General features: G+C 42.1%; 1 protein-coding gene across 1 annotated transcript in view; it reads left to right on the forward strand.

The window, feature by feature from the left end:
• The window catches only part of uvrag (UV radiation resistance associated gene), a 70138-nt gene that overhangs the window by 13903 nt on the left and 36248 nt on the right, over positions 1-19987 (forward strand). Inside the window, exons 9-12 of the mRNA XM_068331336.1 lie at positions 4843-4927; positions 6747-6834; positions 7216-7276; positions 10098-10263. Of these exons, the coding sequence (XP_068187437.1) occupies positions 4843-4927; positions 6747-6834; positions 7216-7276; positions 10098-10263 (400 nt within the window). The remainder of the gene's footprint in view (positions 1-4842; positions 4928-6746; positions 6835-7215; positions 7277-10097; positions 10264-19987) is intronic.

A 19987-nucleotide genomic window follows, 5' to 3' on the forward strand; every position in this document is an offset into this window, starting at 1 on the left:
TAGCTGTTTTTTAGATGGATAAACCGTATCTCAGTTCTGGTAGGTGACTAATTCCTCTAGGAATCCAGGGTTCGAAAGATCAGCTTGCTTTAACCGAAGAGCATCTTGCATAGGCATCCTCCTGTAGAAGGGCGTGGAAGTAATTAGCATGTCGTCTGTACATGCATGCAGGTACACACACTCACACAAAGAGAGAGAGCAGGTAAAAAGGGTTCAAGGTAAAGCCTCTTTTGTAGTGCGATCCTTTAAAAAAAACAGCCGTAATCCTCTGCCTCTTTACCTGTCACCACTCGGTCTGCAGCCAAAAAGAACCCGCCGCTCTCCTCCTGTGCACCTCATTGATGGCTTCTTTCCAGGGTGGACAAGTGCTTATTAAGAAACAGAAGAAGAAAAAAAATCCTTCAGCTGTTTTAAAAAGGGAAAAGGTATTTTGGGATAATTTGAAACGCTGCGACTGAATAGGCTGGTGCTGAAAAATCTTGTTGTTTTTTCCCAGACTCATAACTCAAAAGCCAAAAACCATATGCTGCAGAGTTCTGCCTTACTTCCAGCTTGTTGTTTAACTCTTGTAATTAGGCTGCACTTATTCATTTGTTTCACCGTCGGAAAAAACCCTGCATTAATTACAGACAGGATACCGTCGGAGACAGGTGTTTACAGCGTTTCATACAGCAGCTGATTTTGTGTCTTGATTATATTTAGATTGGCAGCACAACATGTTTTTTTTTTAATCCGATCTACTCTTCCATTTTGGAAACGCGTGATTTTTATCAGCTACAGCTTACATTTCGTTTTGAAACTCGCCTTCAGACGCCATTCATCTGCAGTCGTGCAGTTTTACGAGAATAAATTAGGATATGAATAATATAAAGAAAGATATAGTTATTTATACACCCTGAAAATAATTGCGTGCATTGTGTAGCCCTTGTGTCTGGGTGAAGGTGAACTGAGGCAGCAGGATAGCTGCAGCGCTACGGCCGCCGTCTTCGCGTTCGTTCTGTCGAGCTCAACATCTGGGAAACATTGTGCGTCAACTTTGACTGTGTTTGAGCACCAAGGATCATTGGTGTAAATACAGACCACTCCTCCCATCATCCTGCCGGAATCCTGTCTGGAGTATTGCACTCCATCAGCCGACACAGCAGTCTTTGATTTTATTTTTTTTTCCATTGCTTGAGTCCCATTTCAGCTATTTAATATTCCCGTAACCGGACATAAACCAACGAGCGTTGCGTTCATCCTGGATCGATTTTCTTCTCCTTGCGGGGCGATCAGGGTCATCTCATTTGAGCTAAAAAAAAACAAAAAACAAATAAGAAATTATGTCTCTCATAGGTAAAACATGTCTCAGCAAGACGGTTGAAACATATATAAATAAAACAGTGGCCTGTTTGAAGGTTCCACCGGCTACCCGATCCGTCTGCTTTGCTTTTTTCCCCAACATGGTGGATTATCTTGTTGTAACACACACACACATAATGTCAGTGCTGTTTCAGCTACAAACGCCTCCAGCGCTTATAAGCTACAGGTTTCATCCTACATGTTATTGACACTTTAACAGAGTGTGTGTATTTACATTGCTCTGCAGCATCGCCAGAGGACATCCCGCATAGGCGCTTAATCTCCATTCTTCGTCACACTCTCCAGGATCTCATCTGTGGCTGGCACTGTGGTCTGCCCATCTCTCACACACTCGTCGGGCCCATTAGGAAATAACTCTTATCAACCTGTTATTCCAGGAAACCGGGCCTCTTTCAAAACAAAAGGACCCAGAAAACCCAAACATACAGTCCAGGTTTCTGCAGGTGTGTGTGCTTCTTACACGTGAGCGAAGAGATAAAGACGAGATGAAAGTCGGAGCGTCTGCATTTTTTTTTTTGTAACGTTCCCATTAGAACGCTGTTGCAGACTTACCGGGGGCCTTTGTTCACATGTACAGGTATGCGTTTTCTTCGCCACCTTGGGCAGCGTTAGCATAATAAGCCATGAAAAACATCAGTGGTCGATATCATGCTGATGACAGGTTAACGACTGGCTGTTCAATGCGCTCTGATTTACTGTAATAGTCATGAAATCATAGCAGTAGTGTAGAGTAAAGCACGTATCCTGCTAAAGTATACATAGTCACACTAAGTCCACTTTTGTACAGTTCATAACACAGGGCATGTGAGCACGACCACAGGTTTTCTTTTTCGTCTTTACAGCTGTGAATTCAAAATAAAAGTCTTTCTTTCCTCCCCCTAGAATTAATGGCGTTGGTTTTCCTGGGGTCACACTCTTGTCACAATTTCCTCCTGTCTAATTTCCCTTCTTTCACCTTGTGTAGACGACATAAATCAAATCTGTGAAGGGCATTTATTGTACTAAAGTAACAGTAGTTATTCTCGTGCTCTGTAACATAGCCAGGACTCCCAACCAATAAATGTCAGTGGTTGGGTTTCTGAAGTGTTAGGAACACAGAATTTCTTCAAGGTATTTGTCACCATGGAGAAAAGGTCTCATATTGAAACTATCATCATTAAGTTGTTCAGCAGCACTTCAGTTTAACGTATTTTCAGCGCCGCGAATGAGTTTGTGACCCCCCTCATTTTTTTTATGCGTTTATCTAAAAAAAAAACTTTTATGTGAAACAAATTCAGCCAGAAAGAACACAGATTTAAATCTTTGAATATGTTATTTAATAAGAAAATGAGGTTATCCATTATCTGGATCGCCAGTGTGAAGAGGTGCTTTTGAAACTAAATCTAAACTTTGTTAATAACTGGCTCCAGCTGGACTAGACACACCCATGCCTGATTGCTACCAACCCTTATTTAATCACATCGTCTTCGAAATAAAAAATTTTCAGAAGCTGGAAGTTAGCTCGTAGCTCTCAGCGCTAACACACTTTGAAAAAATATAAAGAAAGATGGTTGAAATAAATAACTCTGAGTTTTAAAGCTATTTTAAAGGCTCTGGGACTCTTAAGATCATCACTCATGAGACACTTTCTCTGCAAAATGTACACTTGGAACAGTAGTGAAGCTTCCCAGAAATGGCCAACCTTCCAAAATTACTCATAGGTCATGATGGAAGTTTGTTCAGGAAGTCACAGAAGACCCAATCTGAGGAACTGCAGTATAGCAGTTAGTTACCAAAGTTTAACTAATTATAGCTGCATGAATAAGGAAATAAGAGCTCATATTGGTCAATATTTTATTGTGGTACACATCAGGTGTAATTACAAATGCCATATTTTCCTCATATTCTGCAGGTTTAGAAATAATCTGTCTTCAACCTTTGCAGCTTTTTGACGACACACATGGGACCTGCCCTCAGGAAACCGTTCAGTCAAAATGGGTTTTCCTGTCTGTTTAAATTGATCTAGTGGTGTTATTGTATATATCATCAAATGTCCATGAGTCACTGTACGTTAGCTGATGTTAATATTTTACGTCATTGTGAGTGAAGACCTTCTTGTGAATCAGCGTCACTGTTTATTTCGGCAGCATCTGTTCCAGACCTCACCACATCCACACCGGTATGAACACATCCCAATACCTGCGTGGTGGTTGTCCGTTTTGGAATCCCACAAACCTGCTGTCTGCTGTCAGAGAGACCACACTGTACATCATCTCATGTCCAAAATCAGATCAGCTCGCTGACTGATTTAGGGTCAGATCAGGATTTTTCTCATCAGGTTCACCAGCATTTTTATAGCCTTATAAAGACACGCCAAGTTTTTGGATCCCACAGCGATCACTCTTGTTTAGTTTGAAAGATAATGTATTGGTATTCGCTGACATTCGTCTGTCTGTATCATGATAGAAATGGGAACCAGTCAAAGGGATGAAAGACTGAGGAGATTGATGACGTGAACAGATACGACAGAGCTGGGCACAACATGAAAGCAAAGAGTGCAAACCAGGCGCACGGAGTGGGTGTTAAGATAATTTGTCATGTCGTCTGTCTCGCCCCGTCTGTCTTCCCAGCTCATCTGATAGAGATAGCTGCGAGTGGCTGTATGTTCTCCCTCCTGCTGTCTCTGTTAAGATATATCTTCATTCGCCCTCATGTCAGCGAATGTGAGTGGAAATATGTGATGGAAAGCAGCTCATCTGATCCAACGGATCACGAATGATTGGATTAATTTGCACAAAATACACTTTTCTTTCAGCGACTCCTCCCTTTTGACTGACAGTTGAAGTCATGGCTACTGGAATTTAAACCACCGCTTTTCCAAAGAGCTGCACATTTGAATCCCAATGCTCATTTGATTTATTCTGCCTTTTGAATAAAAATAATAATAATAGCATTATTCTCCTTGGTTATTTTTATCTGGTAATAGAGTTGTGTTGTTTACCGAATAAAAGAACAAAGGTGGTATTTTGTTGAATCATCAGTTTATCTATTCCTTTACGACCCATTACAATATTCGACCTCTTGCTTATTGGAATAACATTTGTACTTGCTTTTTGACCTTTTAGTAAAGTTTGTGACGCTTTATGAACACAGGAGTTTCTGCCAACACTAAACATTACTTTGCTTCTTTCTGGCAGTGCTGTTGTATTGTGCGTTTGCCAGTTCCAGCAATTCCACCAGCTCTTCAGTGTCCCTTCCATATTTGATTTTATGGATCTGCTCAACTCTGTATTTAAAGAGTCTGACAAAATTCCTGTAATTTGAATACATGTGTTGTTTGGTTTTATGTGGTGTCAAAAGGAAGCGCTTTTGGCCTGATCAAAAGAGCCGTTTGATCTCGCTGGAGTTTGAACCCAACACGAGCCCACCTGGATGTTCAGATAGAACGGAGAGCGCTCACGCCTCATAATTTACTGTTTTTTCTCTTTCTGTCCCCGTCAGAGGAAACGTTCTCCGCTCAGCACGAGAGTCTGAAGGAGGAGAAAGAATCTTTAACCAAGCTGCAGAAGGAATGCACTGCCAAAAGGTATGCACCAGCCTGTAATTAGCCATTGATGTATTTCTGCACAGAAAACACGCTTTTTAAATGCATTTCCTGTCAGCTAGACATTACACCAATCCCGCTGAAGGATGTGAGTCAAGGTGAATTAGACTCCCTCTCGCCACGCTCTTGCGAAACGTTGGGGATGTTTTAGTGTCTGGCACTCTCTGGGTGTTTTCAATGGGGATGTTGTACGTAGTGGATTTGTGCTGGCCTGCTGCGAGACGTGTGGTGGGTGCTGATCCAGGATGCGACTCTGCTTGAAAACCACCCAGCAGTTTGGGTGTAAACCAGAGCTCCAAGGAAGGCCAGTATGGATTAAGGGAGAAAACACACAGGAAATGAACGCTGGCTCTTGGTAAACGTTACGCTGAACAGACACGCCATTTTTCAGCCTTTTCCTCATTCTTGTTAAATATGTTACCTCCTGTTGTTGTTTATTAGTTTATTCCACAAACCTGGGGATACGTGGAGCCCTTCGCCCCTTCAGGGCGACATCAGTCCTTGTGTCTTTATTAATTTAATCAATTTCAACTGTTCACTCAAGATAACCACATTTTTATGGTACGATTCAACGCACTTTGCTTGAGTTTAAGAATGAAAACGAGGGCTTCGTCCCCCTCGTGGATGCTAACCTGAAGATCAATACTGCTTTCATATCTTTTACATGTAAAGCTAAATGTTAACTTAATTCTAAAACCCAGTGGGAAACCCGGTGAACAGCAGCAGCCTAACCTTTATTCATATTCTGTGAAATCTGCCCATCAGCGTCCTTTAAACTCACTCATTAGCGCATTCATTTTTACTTAGCATGTTTAATCCGTTAATGCGCTTTTTTTTTTTTTTTTTTTCTAAATTGTGCTAAGCTCTTAGTGCTGATTATACTTATGAGGCAGAATGAATCTGAATTGTATTTCTTTCACTGCTGCTGGTCACACGCCAGCATGAGTACATTAAGAAGTGAAGCTAATGGATGAATGAATAGCTTGAGCATTTTTATGGCACTAATAATATGGGGGGGTGGGGGGGGGGCTTCTGGATAGATGATCAATCTGCTCTTTCAAGCTGGGGGTAAAACAGATGTACCATTAATGACTAGATCAATGCTACATGTACAGCGTATAAATCCACTTGTGCTGTAAAGATTCAACAGGGCTTTTTTATATTAAAACACTGTGATTAAAATCATATATATATACAGCTTCAAAATCCATTTTTATGAGCAAGACTTTAATTAATTCACTGTTTTTAAAATCTCAATAATGATGGCAGTTTATCATTTTCTCCGCGGGCATCTGAATCTGTATCTGAAAAGTATTACTTTCGTCTGTTGCGGTTCTTGACATCTGTGGATGGAACAGTAATTGACCTCTTGGGTTTTATAGCCCAGCTGCAGATAAAAATCGCTGTCATATTATTATGGTTATAAATGAATGTTTATTTATTGTTATAAATAGTTAGGTTGCTCTCTTCCATGCGAGTCTGACAGAAAAGCAGATCGGCCTAATCCTCTGCTTGGAGCAGCACTAACCTTCTCTCACACATCATTACTCTGCATGAATACACTCTCCTCTCTGTTTCCACTGAATGTAATTACCTGTATGCCATCCAGTTGGTCCCTGTGGAGGGGTAAGTGGGCCTGAATGACTTCCACCACTCACTACCTCTTTCTCCACCTCCTCCGGCTACACTTACACTCTCATCCTCTTCTCTTCCTCTGGTGGCTCTCTGTACCTTACAGCTCTTTACGTCTGCCAGCCGCTAACCAAACGTGTCATCCTCACGTCTGCTTTTGTCTCTCCAGAGAGCAGTTCCTCAAGTCCAACGCCCAGCTCACCTTCCGCTGTCGTCAGCTCCTGTCTGAGCTTTCCTACATTTACCCCATTGATGTGGTGAGTAGGACATGTTGGAGCGCTGCTCAACTACACGCCGTTTCAAGGCAACTATATAGAATTATATGGATAAAAAAACAACAACCCAGAGCTTTGGTCAAACAGAATAATGTACATAGAATCCATTTCATTAGTGTGCAACAGTTCTGTTTATTCAGAAAAATAAGTACACAAGTTGTTTGGTCAGATCCAAAGATGAACTTCATGGGTTTTAAAGTATTTGGCATATGATGCTAAGTATTTCAAACCCTGACCCAAGTAGACAATGATGGAGTTATTTAAAGCGACTACCTCCGCCAGCGGCAAATTGGTTTTTCATGGGTTGCATCTTGTGTCAGTTTGTTTCTGCTGTTTGATCACTGTCTTAATGTAACTCCGCAGGCGAATCAGTCCGATTATGTCATCTGTGGAGTCAAGCTGCCAAACTCGGAAGACTTTCAAGGTAATTGTTGTCATCGCCACGGCGATTGTTTTCAACCGTTGTCTGTGAGTTTGTTTTCTGTTTGTTTGCTTTTTGATTATTAGCAGGATTAAACAAAATGCACTGAAACAATGAGCTGAAAACTTAGTGGGTGTTGGGCAGAACGTGCCGTGGCAACATACCATTAAAATTTTTGCGTGAGTATGATTAGACGGGCGGATCCAGACGTTATTATAATATTCCGACATGATGTAATTTTTAACTTTCTCCCTAATTATTCCTCAGGAAATAGTGCAAATAAATATGAATAAAAACCAAATAATAATGATAAAACCTAAAAGATAAAGTGAGTGTGTGTGTTGTGGTGGATAAAAATCTGTGCTTGATAAAGATTCTTTTTAATAATCAGGAGTGATCTGATCACCCCCAAACACATAGCGGCCACCACGGGGAGCTGAGATAACAGGGTGTGAGTCGTCTCCTACAGTTTTGGAAATTCATCCAGATGAGGATGAATCATTTTATGGGTTTTGGTGGAGCTCCAGACCTGGTTTATGTAAGACATGTGTAGGACTGTTGGGCCCCAGGGGAGTTATGCTCTTTTAATCAGTGCCATTCTCCTTTATTATGTGCCTGCTTGTGCGTTTCATGGTTACCAGAGGATACGTTGCGGTAAGTTATGCAGAACAAATGCTTTGGGCTTAACTTTAAACCCTTGTGGTCACCTGTAGCAAAGCAATTTGACATTTTAAATTTGATGGCTGATTTTGTTGGTACAGAGCCCATAAAACACATTTGGTGACTTCAGATGGCGGTTTGGCATCACTGTAGTAATAAAGTCTTCAACGTGCAGAGTGAGCAGACAGAACTAGACTGAATTGTGTGGATTTGTCTTTCTTTTTAATCTTTTTCATTTCTTTTCGGGTGTTGCGGGGGGTCTTTCAGTGTAACTGTCGTGACGGATGAGGAACACAATGACCTCATGACCCGTCAGAAGCTCAGACGAACAGGTCCGATTGAATAAACTGGTCTGTGTGCAGAGAACATACTGCTTCTCTTCATCCGAACCCATGATTCTAAAAGTCCACTCCCAACCTTTTTCTCCATGAATTATCCAGAAGTGACAGCCAGCCCATTTGTGTTTGCAGCAATCTCTTGTTCCCAAAAGGTGGAGGCCTGTTTCTGCTTCTGCCTCCCTGTTCTACGTAGGTGGACGTCCAGCAGTGAGTAAACTACTTAGCATGTGGCAGAAGATCAGAGGCCTAACAGAGTGCATCCTAATGCATTCACCGCTAACCACCTCTTCATGTATGCACGCCCTACTGGTCAGGAGGTTTATGAAAGGAAGAGGTACAATCCAATGACAATGTTCAACTTTAAACGTTAAAACGAGACTAGAATGCGCCCTGTCCGATCGCAGCTTGCCCCACGCTGGCAGATCACGACCAATTCTTCATAGTTTTGAATGGGGAGAAGAGGAAAAGCCATGAACTGATGTCTTTGCTCTTTGATTAATTGAAATGGAGCAAATATTTAACAACAATAAAAGTACAGAAGCTTCCTGCACCCTGTAGAGAAGATAAACTGTCTCGTCAAATTGAGCTGGTTTTAACTTGCAGGATTTCAGTGTCGAAGTTTCATCTCTCAGTTCTTGATTCTTAACAGAGTTTAGAGAGAGACGTTTCACAACGGGCAGTACAGTAGACACCTTAGAAAGAGAGGATGGAGAACCACACCTTTTACGCCTCCATTTCACCCCTTTGTCGACCCCCGTCCTCACGCTTGTGGTCTGCCTCGGAGAAAAGTGTGTGTCAAAGTCAGTTTAAATGGGCCCATGGGGCAGGATGTTCCATGTTAGAGACCAGGGTCAGGGTTAGTTAAAGTCCTAATCCAGTTCAGGGTCAAAGTGGAACAGGGCAGCTCTCTGCTGAGGCCTTTCAATTCTTTAAATTTAACTCAGCTCTCCTTGTCAGCTCAGCCTGACGAGATATCAGCAGTCTCCACTTGCACCCCGAGGTGTCACCTCTAGTTGTATGTCCTTTGGTTAACCTGTGTGGCATCATGTTAGACACACCGGCAGCCAGGAAGCGATTTACTCCAGGAGCCTTTGTTCAAATGCACTAAAAGAGGAATAATGATGCAAAGCAGGCTTTCTGCGTAAAGTTAAAAAAAAATGGTATAAACCAAGAAGTCACTCGCTCTCTGTCGCCGTCGTCTATTATTTCAAAGTGAGAAGATAAAAACCATTTATGATTTTTTTAGCCTTTGCCTCAAGCCGTGTCCCGCCGCGGAGTGAGAATGTGAAACCACTTAACGCGTTGTCTTCAAAAGAGTGTGCGTACTAAAATAAAGACGGTTTGCCGTTTCTTTCGCAGTCAGAAATGTTCACAAAGGCATCCAGTTTCCCACCCTTGACGCTGAAAGAGAAAAGATGTACGTGATGCTTTTGCAGCTTGAGCATATGTCTGAGAGACGTGGGGTATCCTGCTGCAGCCGCTGTTGGGTTTTACTTCCATAACACTTTCCCACATGAATGGAGCTGCTCGTCTTCGCTGTGAATTCCTGGTTAAGAAACTATCTTTGGTTGGATGTTTATACATTTTTGGTCGGATCGACATGACGTAAACACGGTTTATGTAAAGTCTATTTATTTTTCTATGTCATGACAGTACATTCCAAACAAATCAAATACTGCTGACTGGATTGGTTTGAAGTTCTGACTGACAAATCCTGCTGTTTTAAGTTTAATTTTGGATGTGTTGATGGACACTAAATTAATGGATTAACAATATTTCTTGCCTATTGAGCACAACTTAGTCTCTTTTTTTTTTTTTTCTTTCAGCAAAAGATGATGGGAGTGTGGCGGTTGCCCTGGGTTACACATCTCATCTGGTCCTGATGATCTCCTGCTTCCTGCAAGTCCCTCTTAGGTATCCGGTGATGCACAAGGGCTCACGATCCTCCATTAAGGACACGATCACTGACAGGCTGACCGAGAAGGAGAGAGAGTACGTAGACGCAACCGACACATGAAATACATCCTGAAACTGGTTTTTAACTCCAATGAAAACAGACTTTGAGTGTTGGAGCAGTGGAGGTGTTTTGCTTGAATTTATTTTTGAGGATTGTAAAAGCCTTCACGTTAGAAGTTTATACAACCATTAAATTAGCTGAATTCTCAAAGCACAGGAAGTTAGGATCAAATATTTCACGAGTCACCCTTGCTAGGGTGCGGGGAAATTTAAACCTCTAGAGCAGGGGTGTCAAACTCATTTTCACTGATGTCCACATCAGTAAATCCAACTATTCCTTAATGTTAAATAACTCTGAATTTATTACGTATTCAAGCTACAAACATTACAGTTGCTCCGGAAAGAAAATCTGCCTGTTTGTTACTCTGTTATAAATTAAATCCTTTTAATATGTCAGGTTATTAAACCCAGAGGACTCCATCAATCAAGGATCAGACTATCCAAATCAATAAAGAAAAATAACATCAAACACAAGTTAGGACATTAACTTTGTTCAAAACGTTGTCAGAGTTAAAACGGGTTAAATTACTGCATTGTGGGAAATGTAGTTTTTGCTCAAAGCACACTTTTGACCTGTTTATTTTTAGAGACTCTAGCCTTTTATGCTCTTGTGGGCCACATACAATGATATGGCGGGCCACGTTTGACCCCCCCCCCCCGGGCCTTGAGTTTGACACACGTGTTCTAGATCACCCTGATTGACAGTTACACATTTAATGTTTTTGGGGTTTTAAAACGTGCAAGGTGATAATAGAGTCCACTATCTAATTTGTATTGCCTGTGAGTGTCCTGTATGAAATGCCGCAGGTGGCACACACATCCATGTCACTTTCCCAGGAGAGCACCCCCCCCCCCCCTCAGTCGGACTGACCGGGCCAGATTTGTTCAGCCATGTAGTTATTGTCTCATTCCAAAGCATTAGTACATGTTCTTACACCACCTCAGTCTCCAGTTGACATGGAGTCACATGACGGAAATCACATGAGGCGGCGCGCTGCTCCGACTTACACGCTAATCTAATCTTTATCTGGTTGTGTGTGTACGTTTGAGATTAGACAGAGTCAAATCCGCTTTATTTGCATAAGTCAACCTGATTTAAAAAAATTGGTCGGAACTTTTCAAGTCGTGCAGTCTGAGACGTTCTTAAAACACGATCACAGCGCTCAGAATTTTGGCAGTCGCTGTGACCTTATTAGTGTATATGGAGGTAACACAGTGTAATAGAGTGTAACTTAAAAGATCAATCCACCACCTCATTATATCTTGAACACACTCTCTTTACTGTGTAATTATATGGATATGTAATTTAAGCGACTTCTTCGTGGAAAAAAAAAGCAAAATAATACAACAGACTTTTTGTGGTGAATCAGGAAGAATGAATTCTTTTCACTGCAGCTTCTTTCAATTTTCCAAACCGCTGCTTATTATATAGTTATATATGTTGAAAATACATCATTGTGCTCACAGAAAGGTCTCGCTGGTGACAGAGAGAAGCTATTGCCTGTAAAATCTGGGAGCTAATTTGAAAACTCGCTGGAAAAGAACGATCGTTAGACGAAAGGAGGGGGATTAGTCAGACGCCTCAGCTGGTGCTCATTTTTAAAACGGCAACCGTCAAGATTCAAAGAGTGTGAAACATTTGTTACCTCCTTAACGCTGTTCGGAACACCGTACATATGGTGAAAACCTAAAATACGTTCTAAATGTTTAACGTCTATCAACACTTAACGATAAATGCACATTTGATTTCCACACTTTTAGTAATCTATCAAACCAGAAGTGCTGCCAGATTTTGTGTCTGTGGAATAATTTTTAATACATTTTCAGCCTTTTATAAGGCCTTATGTCAATGATTTCACAAAATCAGAAGTGAATATTTAGTATAGTGTGTTATATTTAGTATGGAGTGTATGTAATATGTGGCCTCTAAACCTGTATCTGTAGATATGTGAGGCTGACAATGGAGAAAATTGAAAACATAGTGACTGAATATTTAGAGCGTTAATCTGTTATGTTATTTACAATATATTTCTGCAATGCGAATTCTAAACACTTTAATGAGTGAATTCTTTGCAAACTTTGATTTTATGGACCACAATATTCCTTGAGTAACTTCTATAATTTAATTATTGGAATTATTAATGAGATTAAGATTATTAGATTATTTTATTAGTATTTTATTAGATTATTCTTTAGATTTTTATTTAGAATTAGAAATGTGGATTTCCCAGTTTGGGATCATTAAAATATATCTATGTCTATTTAGCTTTCAAACCTTAGATTACCAAATTATTTAATTCTGATAAATCTAATTATTTTTCATGTCTAACCCATCACAAACACATCCATACTTCTGGTTTTAAATACAGTACCCTACATACTCTAATACCTTGTCTTCTAAAACAGCTTGGTAACCCAGGGTAACAAAATCCCCCCCTTTTTTTTTTGACGGCCGTTGTAATTTTCTAGGTATTCAGAGAATTCATAATGAAGCTTTGCTGAGACTGGAACCCAAAGTCCCCTTTCTTTACCAACATCTGAATTACGCCTGACGGTTGTAAACACTGTGTCTGTGTTCACAGCGTGGTTTAACATGTGTTCAGTCGGGAACATATTTGCGATTGAAGATACAACAACGTTAACGGGGAAGAAAAGCAAATGACAACCTGAAAGTCCAACCTCACCCGGGGCTTTGTCTCGCCCGTTTGTGTTAAGTTATGAGTCGTACAGGCACTGTAATTACACCAAGGCCCAACGTAATAAAATTATTATTTTGTATATGTTATGCTCCTGTAACTATGCATTAAGTCATAATATTTTTAAAAAACCCTGCTGTGTTCTGAAAATTGCACTTTAGGGTGCAGGAATGCAGGTGCTGAGGTTTGGCATTCCTCACATTTAAGACCTTCCTCGGTACGTGTGAGAGGGGGGGGTGAGGAAGACCATTCTAGAGAGAGCAGCATTACTAATCGGCTGGGAGGTGATTTCCCTTTCAGTGTCAGAGGGAATAGTCTGAGGAGGTTAAAAGCGTCTCGATGATGTCCAGATACAGATGTGGTGATATCAGCAGATTACTTTTCTTTATTTGAGTATTTTTCACTTCTTTTGAGTAGTGCTGGGAAGAATCTAAACAAATAATGGTAAATCCACTCACCGGCCTTTGTCTGTATCGTGTCTGAGCGTCTGTTGCGTCTTTCAGGTGACTCTGGACGAGTGATTTGGGCCTCGTTTTAAACCTGAAGTAACCTCATTATGGAGAATTACTGAAATTGGTTGGAGAAGAAATGCAGGCCACATGACAGTGTTAAATGAGGTCTTTATATAAGGACTCCAGACAAGAAAGGCTCACCAGCATCTACAGTTGATGTTCTATTTTCTGCAGCATGGCCGCCATCTTTCAGGTTGGGTGATTATAACGTGGCAGCAGCTGAAGAAGCTCAGCAGGAGGAGCGTCACCCATTTCCAACAGCATCCAGCATCGAAAAATAAACTCAAAGGCCATGTGGCTGCTGAGACACAACAACACAACGTCCCCCTAAGTGAGACCGATCCTCCACCCTCCCCTCCCCTTCATGTGTTTATGACCCCTGAGGTCCCGACGGGCTGCAGGCTCACATCAAAATGATGTGTGGGGAGATGGAAAGCAACTAGTGGCGCTCAAAACGTCTACAAAAAAGGGGTGATTAAAGTGTCGGAAAGAGGCGGCCGCTGGTGATAAGTGAGGTGGCACGGGATCAGTTGCTCACAGCGTGGTGGGATTAGCATCCAGTCAGCATAGCGTCCGAGGAGCCTTGTGCTTTTTCTGTTTGCATGATGCACTGCAGGATCTCGTTCAATGGTAATCGTCCTAACAATTTTGCCGTGCGATGAATGTCTGCTCCTTTCATACGACTGCATGCACCTTTAAAGTCAGGCTTGACACCCCCTTTCTGTGGCTGTACTGCAGCATTTAACTTGGAACCATATTTCCCATAATCCCTGGTGTTTATTTCTCAAAGCTCTGGGTGTAGCTGGTCTTTGTGATGTGAGGAGTGTGAATTTATTTCTCCTGGTCCGCCTGCAGGGTAGAGTAACTGCTGTATCACGTCGTCTGATTTTGCCACAGGGATTAAAGTCAGAGCACATGTTTATCTGTATCGCGTTACCCTTTGAGTTTGAAACTGTCCCTGCGAGAACGTTTGAAAGTAAGGAGTCCGTTATGGCTGTTGCTCCTCTCGGCACGTGATTTGGCCTTTTTCGGAATCCCTGACAATATCCTCCTCCCTGTCAGAGGCATTCTCTGAAATCATTCTAACGACATGTTTCGCCCACATTGCGTCCTGTGGAGAGCCCGGTCCCAGTGTTTCTGATTGCATGGGGGAGAAGTGAGGAGATGTGATCCAGATGTCCAGTGTCTGATTGAGAACAGAACCCAGCCATTAAAAAGCAAGCAGTGCCTCGAACAGTCAGCATTGAGGCAAATCATTTTTTTTTGCTGTTTCTTTATCACTAGCTAAAGGAAAATGGATGTAAGTGGGATTTACACATCACTGCTTGGTTCAAACACAAAATAAACTGTTGGTGGAGGTCGTGAATGTGAATGCCCAAAGTAAAGGGGTTGAGGGGGGCAGTTTAAGACAAGAAAAACCTGTGAGCTCCAAGAAAAGGGGCTTTTGTCCCAGGGTTTCAGCAGTTTCTTGTTCCTTAACATGGACCATGTGCACGGAAGGAGAAGAGAGCTGCACCCTGCTACCCTGTCCTGTACAGCAGGAAGGGGTAAGAGCATTGTGAAGCTACAGGACAGGCTAAACATCCCACTAAAAGATACAATATTCAAATTCATTCTAATTCAAAAAGCTTTATTAGTCCCCAAGGGGCAATTGAAAGCACATTAAGCAGGATAGGTGTAAAATATAATATATAAACATAAGTAATAATTAAATAATGACATAAATATAAATACAATGTTTCTGTTAAATAATCATTCAAAACCTAGTTAGTTTAGAACCTAATTTGTTCAAAACCTAATGGGTTAATTAGTTAGCCATCTAGTTCAGAAAATAGTTTCAAACTTAGTTTGTTATTTTAACTAATATATACTGTATGCATATGATATAGTAGAGAATACACACACACACGCGCACAACAGAATTTATTTGTACTGTACTCATGCAACAGCAGGTTTCATAACAACAATGAAGTTCATCCTCACAGATTTTGTGCCACCATGCTTTCCTTCCTTAAATGTCATCTTTCACAATTAATATAAAAAGTTTAAACAATTTAAAATATATATATCCTTCTAGTGAAATTTGGAACCTTTATCACTTTCTTGCGATGTTTAAGTCCATATTACAATGGCCATTAAGTCCAGATTAAAAAGATAAATGTCATTTTGAAGCTATTTGACGCACAAATGTTTGGTGGTTACTGTATTCATGGAGATGAAGGAGACGATTAAATTCAGAGCCAGTGAACTTGAATCAGCTTCCAACAAATAGTCCATTATTTAGGTCTGTATGTCAACTACAAAGGCGCCCTGGGACGGGACAAAAATGTTTACTTTCCTTTTGAGGTTTTCTGCCAAATCACTCAAGGACAGTGGCAGGAATGGTATGTTTCTGAAGAAGCCGGGAATTCTCTTCTGGGTTGACAGGTTAGTTGCATAAGCGGCCCTTCATCTTGGAGCCATGCCCATTTGAGTGGTCTTTGTTCATACTTAATTAAAATGATAATAAAAAGCATCTGTGCCGAACGACTCTCTGAAGCGCGCTGTAGGATGGAGGGGATGAGAACTCTCATGGTATGACTCGATGGGAAATGTGGATTCGTCTGCATACATGGAGAGACTGCTATAGAGGCTGCACAGATATTAATGCTACTCAGAGGATGAGACCCGCTGACCTCGGAGATTCTGTGACTTTCCTGTACCCTCAATATGACGTTTACCTTCAAGGAATGATGAATAATACTGTAAATACATTATGTGTATTACAAGAATTGTAAATTCCTCCTCTTTTCCTCGATCGCCATGAGAAGTTTGAATTTTCCGATACCTTGCGAGCCAAGTCTGTCCTGAGTAGTTAAAGCTCGGCTGTCATTCGGCATGCTAACACGCTAAATCAAGGCACCTGGATACGACTCTTCTTAGGATCTACGTGTTAGCATTCTCCTTGTGAACGTGGTTGTATATTTTACTGTACCACTTCACTAAGAGCGGTCTTTGCAGAGCAGGTTGCTGGGCTGCGAGCTCATCAGCTTGTCATGAGTCATGGTCTGCGTTGGGTTAGGTTTTTTCGTCAGTGAATTCTACGCAGAGCGCCGCTCAGATTGAGCCTCTTGCATCTCTGCTTATGATTAAAACAATGGAAGGAAACAAAGGAAGGAGAAAGAAAAAAGTGCGGGACTGAGAACTAGGGTCAGAGGACCTCTGGATATTCTTAAGAGCTGTGATGAAAACCCGACATGACAGAGCGAGGAACCACCGCACCACTCAGGAGATGCTTTAACGACACAGACCAAGATGGCGAAATGGTTATACCGGGGTCTTAAGTGCAGCAGCGGTCATTAAAATAGCTTTCACTGACAGATGCTCAGTGTAATCATTTCTCAGATATTGAAAATTACAGCTCAAAGTGATTTATATAGTAACCGCTGCCATTAGAGCCCCGACAGTTGCAAAGGCAGGTGTTTTTTTAAAAAGCAAGCTCGGATGATTTATGGTCCCCTGCCGTTTGAAAATGCACATTAAAGACATCGGGAAACTCACAGCCCCCACCAACCCCCCCCCCACCACCACCCTATTAAAGTACTGGCCAAGCCTCATCTCCAACATGAGCCAGAACTGTTGTTTTGCACATTTGGAGTATTAATTAGGATGTCTAAACAGGCAAGCCAACACATGTGGTGACCCTGGTCTGTGTATACATTCCGGCAGGTCATCCAGTCGTCTCACCGTTCTCTGGTGAACCACAGCGACCACCCACCTGCAAAGCCGTCCTCATTCATTTAATACAATTGACCCAAGAGGGAAATAAGAGGTGTCTAATATTCTATAACTGACTTAAATATACATACTGAAGAAGCACCCGCTGACCTCGTGGTCTTAGCTCTCTAATAATACCGTAGGAAGCCTATAAAAGAGCTGCCTGTTGGGACGTTGGCCATTTTAAGCCCAAATTGAGTCAGTGTGCTCCAGTTTTGGCTAGGCCATTGTTACACAACTCCAGTAACCAATTTCAGCCTTCAGTAGAGCCGTGTGAGTGCTTTTGCAAGGCTTTAAGTGTCCTTCTGGCTGTGGTAAGCTAACAGTTTCTCTTTGCACAAATAGCCCACAAACGCGGCTGTTTCACTGGAGGCGAGAAAAGACGTCATGCGCCCCGGTTACACCTGCCAGGAGACCCCGGAGTGCAGTCCAAGCAGACAGCCTAGACACCGGTGGTGATGGATCACGAGCAATTAGAACCCAGCCTGCTATTAACGGATCCCTCGACAGGAATTTAGGAGAGGGCGTGAAATGTTTTTAAGAAAGGAAGTGGACCAGAAAGAAGCGAAAATGATCTGATTACCTCATCTCATCATTGTAGTTACAGTATATGTTTAATGGCGGTTTCCTCCTAGCAGGAGCCACTACGTTGTGTCTCGACCTTACTGTTAAGGAGCTGCCTCCTGGGCGGGGGCACAGATATTCTGCCTCATAAAGATGGGGGGGGACTTTCCTGTGAGGAGCAGCTTTTGTCTTCTCACCATGTCTTGGCTTCACACATATTAATTACAGATTTTTGTGTCTGCACGCAGAGGCCAGCGCTCGCACGTTAACGATCCTGTGGTGAGATTGAAAAAAGTGACAGGTTTACTTCTGCTTTCAACTCACTGTCATTCCTTTTTTCATCTTTTCGTCCAGCGTGCACAGAGTTGAATATTAGCTGAACGAAAGCAGATTTCATGTCTCAGCAATCAGTCTCTGAGGCGGACGCTAAAGCGAATGGGTGCGTTGATTATGGGTCCTGTCATATTCGGTTTGCAGTGTTAGTTTCGCGGACATGACCCTTCATCGGAGCTGTTGCTAGGGAGTTGGAGGGGGGGATGTGAGGGAGGGATGTGCTGACGGAAGAAACAGCTTGATTGAGGAAAGCGAACAAATCTGTTGGGGGCTGCTGAGATGGGAATGATTCGATTTGATTTATATGTACAACAGAATTAAACAAAGAGAAACAACTTCGTTGCATATGAGGTGCAAGAGGCAAAGTAAGCATGATGTCACTCGCAGCAAAACAAAAACAAATAGTCACGAGCCAATGGGAAAGCAAAATTAGTGAAGCAGACACAAACTCCTCAGCCGGTGTGTGAATCTGTGGTTTGTCTGTTTATGGTGAACTTTCCACCCTGACGGACTGGCATGCGTTTTCCTCTAAGATTGTCATTCATTTGGTCACATCTAGATTTAAAATGAGTTTTCATTTCTTCATCTTCATTTTGTCTTAACAATCTGGGCTGAGTTGGGTTTGGTTTGTCTTTATCTTCGTCCCGTTTCTCAGTGAGGACACTTGGTCGTGACGATTCTTTCTGACCAATCAGTGATCGGTGGTGATCAGATTTGTATTGCTTTGGTTCTTTGGGAACTGTGACAGAAGTGATACCAAAAAAAAAAAAAAAAGCAGAAGGGACCAGATTCGCGATGTTAATGCAAAAAAACAAACAAAAAAAACAACCACAAGTCCACGCGAGAGGAGGTGATACCATTGGTGTAAAAGGGCCATTAGATAATACATACCGGTAACTATGAAATGTGTTGAATGAGTCACACACTCTCAAACACCCACCCTCAGGCCTCCTGACTACATCCTCGCCGCCAATGTGTAACAATATATTTAACTCTATTGGACGTCCCCAGGAGAAATTCTTGGTGTTTAGTGAACCCCAGTCTCTCCAGTGTGATTTCAGACGCGGTGGACAGCAGTCATTAATCACTTTACCGTAATCGAGCCTGTGTGTGCGTGTGTGTCCCCGCGCTCTTGCAGGAGTGTGTGTGTTGGAAGTTGGTCTGTTTTCCTTCTCATGCAATCATCAGCAAACAAATCCTATCTGTCCGTGAGGAAGTGATATTGGAAATGCCAGCAGTGCAAGGGGAATGTCTTTATTGTTGGTCTTCCTCTCGGTGTTAGTTATTTCCTTTTGCTGAGATATGGCCTCTGGCATGTCACTTTCTCTCCGGGGGCCCCGGCTGCACGTCAGGGGGCTACGAAGGACCAAATTGGCCGACTGTGTGGCCCCCAGGCTGCAGCGTTCCACTCTTTACTTCCCAGCCTACGTAGCAACATCCTGTTAGAATTCATCCCAGGGTAAGAATGATCTCCATCTGTTAAGGGTTTACTTCTTTACCTTCCTGGAGAGATACAGTGTGTGAGTGAAGAGGTGTTTATAGTAGGCATGGAGTCCGAATGTGTTCCGATGTCTTCGGACAGCTCAGATATGAGGAGGGGAAAACAAACACGCAAGTAAAGGATTTAAACCAAATAGAAGATATAAGGACCTCATGTTGGAAGTCCTTGGCCAAGTTCATCTAATCAAGAGCAAATGCTTTCGCAGCTGAGACGCTGAAATGTGGGTGTCATCAACGATCAGTCCGGAATCTAAACCTAAAGATCTGAGAGTGAATCTGACCTTCGAAACATCACAAACTATTAGCGTGATTTCAGTTGATGGTAAATGAGTGCTATCG

This window comes from Antennarius striatus, chromosome 13 (assembly GCF_040054535.1).
Source record: "Antennarius striatus isolate MH-2024 chromosome 13, ASM4005453v1, whole genome shotgun sequence".
Taxonomy (NCBI): domain Eukaryota; kingdom Metazoa; phylum Chordata; class Actinopteri; order Lophiiformes; family Antennariidae; genus Antennarius; species Antennarius striatus.